The following is a 5,297-nucleotide window of genomic DNA, read 5'->3' as shown; positions in this document are numbered from 1 at the left end:
CAAAAAGGCACGTTTTACTATTAGCCAGTGTGTTATGTCCCGCCAAAAACGGTCAATTGTAACAAAATACAAGAGATTATTAGAAACCATCGTTTGTATTATTTTAATATGCAAATCACCGTAAGAGCTCCAAAAGTACTCGCATTGTTTCAGAACTTAACATGGATTCTGATAGCTCATTATTTCTGAAACGATTCAAATTAGTTTTGTGTGGTTTTGTTTTTTTTCCAACAAGGAAAAATCGAACGAAACAAAAAGTACACATTATATGTTGTAATTTGCACGTTCCAAGAAAAGACTACAGAATGGAGTAGTTCAGGTACAGGACAAATTTACAAAAAAGCACCACGACAGCAAAATAAAAAAGTAAACAAAAAAACAAACAAACAATCCACATCTTTAGATCAAGATCTAAAAGTTTGCTCACATTACTTAAAACTTAAAAACAAAAATAGTATGCATATTTATTTTACTTTTAACATCCTGCGTTTTAAAGTTTATTACTTGCTTTCCTGAGTTTTGGCCCAGCCTTTTCCCATATATAGGTAGGTTCAGTGATGTATCTTTACAATGACACATTATAATAATACCACCTCGTCTAATATATATATATATATAGAGAGAGAGAGAGAGAGAGAGAGAGAGAGAGAGAGAGAGAGAGAGAGAGAGAGAGAAGAGAGAAAAGACAAAAATGGCGATCGCCCTGCTGAAGGCAGATGAGACAAACGTTGAAAAAAAACCTTAGTTTTTGGTCTGTACGTTCCTTTGTTTAGGTTTAAAAAACATCGATGCGGATTAAAAAAAAAAAGGGGTTGTGGCGAATGCAAAGTTTTGTTACTGTTATATCTGAGTCACACACGGGGGTTTTTTGTGTGTGTGTGTGTGTGTGTGTGTGTGTGTGTGTGTATATATATATATATATATATTATAGCGTAAGTTATAATATATATATAATATGCAATATATAGGGGCTATATATATATATAATATTAGATTTGGTTTCATTGATTTACAATCTAACTTGAAAAAATACGTGCACCGCTCTTTCAACACTGCCATCGCTGTCGTTTCCCCTCCTGCGCGAAAAAAAGGGTTTTAAGTACAACACCTGTCAATCAACTAACTCCTCCTCTCCAGAACACAGAAACTTTGAGATTATAAAGGTAATGCAGAGAGCTGTTTTTGCAGATCAGAGAGGGGGCTCTGAAGTAGGGAAGAAAAAGCAATCTGGAAATCAGCGCCCATTTAAAACTGTGATTTATTATATACACTTTATTTTTATTTTTAAAATTATATATTTTTCGCACCGAAGATGTCTGCGGCTTTGGTGGCGCCATACTTCGACTTCAGCGATGTCTTGAACAAGGTAAAAAAAAAAAAAAAAAAAAAAAAAAAAAGATCAAGGTCTAAAAGTTAGTTTGCATTTTTAAAAACTTTTTTAAAAACAGTATACATATTGAGTTTACTTTTAAAATCCTGCGTTTATTAGTGGCTGTCTTGCTTTTTGTGTTTTGATTATGTTTTAATAGCAACAAGCTACATTATATTGTTATATATATATATATATATATATATATATATATATATATATATATATATATATATATATATATGCGCGCGTGGAAGCTTGTTAAGTTACAGTGCTGTATGTACAAAAGTATTTCAATTTTAGACAGTTCACGTAGTTTGTTTACATTGTTGTAGATTATGTGTTTATATAAGCAAGCCCGTTTTGGCCCCTAAGTTTTTCATTTCTATGTGGACATTATTTAATATTCAATTCCTTTGCAAGGTTTGTGAGTTTTGCATTTGCTTCTCCTTGTGGACTTTAACTTTTAAATCCATACTTTTTTTTTTTTTTTTTTTTTTTTTTTCACGTGGAGCTACTTTGATCACTTCAGCTTGTGATTTTCTGATCTTATTCAAAATCTGCTGCTTGTGTTTTTGCAGTCTGAGGTTTTTAAATGTGATTGAACAATTACATCGCATCAGTTTTCTATCAAAACATATTCAAAATCGGACTTTTTAAAGATGTTTCGAAGTTGTATGGCATACAGTGAACCATATTTCTATGTTATGTCAGCTTTTAGACCTGTAAAATGAAGCAACTCAGTCATGCTGCGATTTGTTACTAAAGAAGTCCATGCATTACAATCTCATGTTCTTATTATTGACTTTGACAGTTAGGGCTAGCAAATCAATTAAATTAATTTGCTAGACATGATAAGGGAAATAATTTACGATCAAGCCAATTTCGTATTGAAAGTCGCTCTATAATTTGTTGTTTAAATGTTTAAATATAAAATGCGCAACAGACGCCTAGAAATCTTGCTAGACTTAAGTTCAGTCTGCTGCAAGCAGAGTCTTGCAGTGTTGACAAGTGCTGCAACCAATGAGTTGCCGCGAACACTGTACAGTTGCTCTACCGTACAGTATGACAGTCAGACAACCCCCTTCGCCAATCCTGTCACTTTGCGTGTTTTAAAAGTTGGCCATGTATTGCTTTTTAATATCCAGTTAACCACATTCTAGTATATTTATTTTTTAAAGCAAATTCCGCATATTAGTATGTGTCTGATTTACACACATTGGAGAGCAACTTATGTATTTATTTATTTATTTTTTTAATGAGTCGTGGCCAGCTTCTATTAAACGTGAATCGCACATAGTAAGAAACGGGGTATTTCTAACTAGCAACAGTGAGCAGTGTATGGTAAGGTAATGGCACGAGGTCAACCTGAGACTCGGTTTGGTTGTTAGGAAAACCTGGAGTGGATTATTTATTTATTTATTTTGCATACATGTGAAAGATATTGTCATTTTAAGCACAAAGAGTTCATATAAAAACACCACTTGTTAGGGTTACGTTGGCAAGTTGTCAATTTGTATATTAAAATGCTTCAGTTCAGAAAGTGATATGTTAATTTGTCAAGATACTATACAGTGTAAATTTACAATAGTATACAAACATCAAATGTGTTGCTATCAGTTTCCACATATAGTTGGTCTTCCCATCAGTGCTTTAGATCAGATTCCAAAATAGTATTTCTGAAATCGTATTACTGTTAGAGCAAAATCACTCTTCTTATATCCCTGTTCACATGTATCAAAACATTTAATCTAATCGCCAAGCTTTATATTGTGGATGGATGATGAGTTCACTTTGACCCATTCACTACTGGGATTTCTTGCTGTTTCTCAGTCCAATTCACATACTTGGTTTACTTTGTTGTAAATACAGGGTTATTGACAATTTTTTTTTGTGTTTTTGTTTCATTCCAGAACAACAGGATGCTGAACTACAACAACAACATCCTCAGTGCCCCTCATCCCACATCTGCCCCCTGCACTAGCACCAACCCCTCCATCTGCACCCCTAATGGGACCCTGCTGGACAGGAAGGCAGTGGGGACCCCCTCTACGGGGGTTTATCAACGGCGGCACTCTGTCACCGTACCCAACTCCAAGTTCAACCAGAACCAGTTCGTGAACAGCCTAAAGATAGAGCCGTGCCTTACTAGTGGCGGTGGTGGTGGTGGCGGCAGCGGCAGCAACAAGGAGAACCGCTTCCGAGACCGCTCGTATTCTGAGACCGGGGAAAGGATGCTCCAAAAGCCTTGCAGCGGCAGCAACGCAGGAGGGCAAGTTAATTCCAGTCGCTACAAGACGGAACTATGTAGACCATTTGAGGAGAATGGCGCTTGCAAGTACGGAGACAAGTGCCAGTTTGCCCATGGCATCCATGAGCTGCGCAGCCTGAGCCGCCACCCTAAGTACAAGACAGAACTCTGCCGCACTTTCCACACCATCGGGTTCTGCCCCTATGGGCCCCGCTGCCACTTCATCCACAATGCAGAGGAGCGCAGAGGCCCACCTCCCCAGTACCCCCTCTCATCCTCCAACAAGCTGGACCGGCCACGGCTTCAGCACAGCTTCAGCTTCGCCGGGTTCCCTAGCTCCAGTGGGTTGCAGGACAGTCCCACCTCTGTAACCCCACCGCCCGTGTTAAATGCAGACGACCTATCTGAGTGGGTAAATAACCCCTTCGCCTACTCCAGCCAGGAGCTGGCTACCCTCTTTGGGCCGAGCCTTAGTATCCCGGGTGACTCCTCTGCCCCAGCTCCACCCTCCCCCACCACCCTCATCTTCCGGGCCATGTCAGAGTCTCCCCAGATGTTTGAGGCTCCCCCCAGCCCGCCTGATTCGCTTTCCGACCAGGAGGGCTACCTAAGCAGCTCTGGAAGCATAAGTGGGTCTGAGTCCCCAGTCCTAGACACCAACAAGCGTCTTCCAATCTTCAGCAGACTCTCTGTCTCTGACGACTAAGCAGAAAGAAAAGAAAGCGCCACTGCCCCGTTTCCTCCCTCCCTCCCATTTACGAACTGAGACTTTTGTTTAGTTTTAAAGACTAGTGGTCAACGTTGAATAGTCCACTTGCCTGCTTTCTATCTCTTCTTCCTTTTTTTGTGGGGGGTTGCTCGGTTACAAAAACTGACTCCACATGCTTTTACTGCCACAGGATTTCCCATCCCGAGTAAAGAGAACCGTGTAGGCTGAGCAGCTAGCTTTGATCTCCTAGATTATTTTAGAAAAAAGAATGAAACCCATTTAAGTAGCGGGATACAATCCTAACAAATAGAATGTTACTCCCCTTGCACCTTTTTAATTCCCTCTATAAAATAGTGCCAAAAATTCATAGCCAGATGCATTTAGACATTAGTTTACAAAGTGCCTATTTGGGGGGGGGGGGGGGGGGGATATTTGTCTTAAGGCACCATCTGCATTTTCTTTTTCTTGTTGACGTGTAGCAGCGCAAATGGTGCCTTAGTCAGTTTAAGCAGTCTTGCACCCTCTGCTGGCTACGTTCTGCCATTACCACTGTTCCCACATCTGGACTGGCACAAGGGTATAAAGATGTGTGTGTATGTGTATATAAATATCTATCTCTGTTTTATAGAAAAAAAAAAAAAATCAAAAAATCGAACAAACGAGGGGGCCTGTTAATGCATGGGCTAGGGCAAGTGGAACACTTAACATTCAGCACTGTCTTGCAAGACATAGGTGAAACTGGCCTGTTTGGTAAGCAAAGTCTGCAGGAAGGACTTGAGACAGAGCAGCAAGATTGGTTGGGAGTCAGCTGGGATAGCGAATCAGTACTTGCTTTGGTGCTACAGGCTTATCTACCCTCCCCACCCACCATATCCACAGACAACCCCTGTAGACATGTGACGCCTTAAAACTTCTAGCAGTTTTGTTTATAGCTGGTCAATAATTTGATGGGACTGGGATATACAAGC

At 39.8% G+C, this 5,297-nt stretch overlaps 1 protein-coding gene across 1 annotated transcript; it reads left to right on the top strand.

Annotated features, from left to right (window-relative positions):
* The first annotated feature begins 1,176 nt into the window (after positions 1-1,176).
* LOC121329914 (mRNA decay activator protein ZFP36L1-like) lies at positions 1,177-4,502 on the top strand. Its single transcript, XM_041275936.1, has 2 exons — positions 1,177-1,366; positions 3,283-4,502. Exons 1-2 carry the CDS (start codon positions 1,313-1,315, stop codon positions 4,324-4,326), a joined length of 1,098 nt encoding a protein of 365 aa, XP_041131870.1. The 5' UTR covers positions 1,177-1,312; the 3' UTR covers positions 4,327-4,502.
* The last annotated feature ends 795 nt before the right edge of the window (positions 4,503-5,297 follow it).

The sequence above is a fragment of the Polyodon spathula genome, chromosome 17 (genome assembly GCF_017654505.1).
Source record: "Polyodon spathula isolate WHYD16114869_AA chromosome 17, ASM1765450v1, whole genome shotgun sequence".
Lineage (NCBI taxonomy): Eukaryota > Metazoa > Chordata > Actinopteri > Acipenseriformes > Polyodontidae > Polyodon > Polyodon spathula.
This window is presented reverse-complemented; position numbering and strand designations above follow the sequence as displayed.

What these genes read in the sequence shown, in the direction of transcription:
- LOC121329914 (XM_041275936.1), top strand. Translation starts at nt 1,313, where the DNA reads ATGTCTGCGGCTTTGGTGGCGCCATACTTCGACTTCAGCGATGTCTTG. An exon ending in TCAGCGATGTCTTGAACAAG is followed by an intron (nt 1,367 to 3,282) that starts GTAAAAAAAAAA and finishes GTTTCATTCCAG; the next exon opens with AACAACAGGATGCTGAACTA.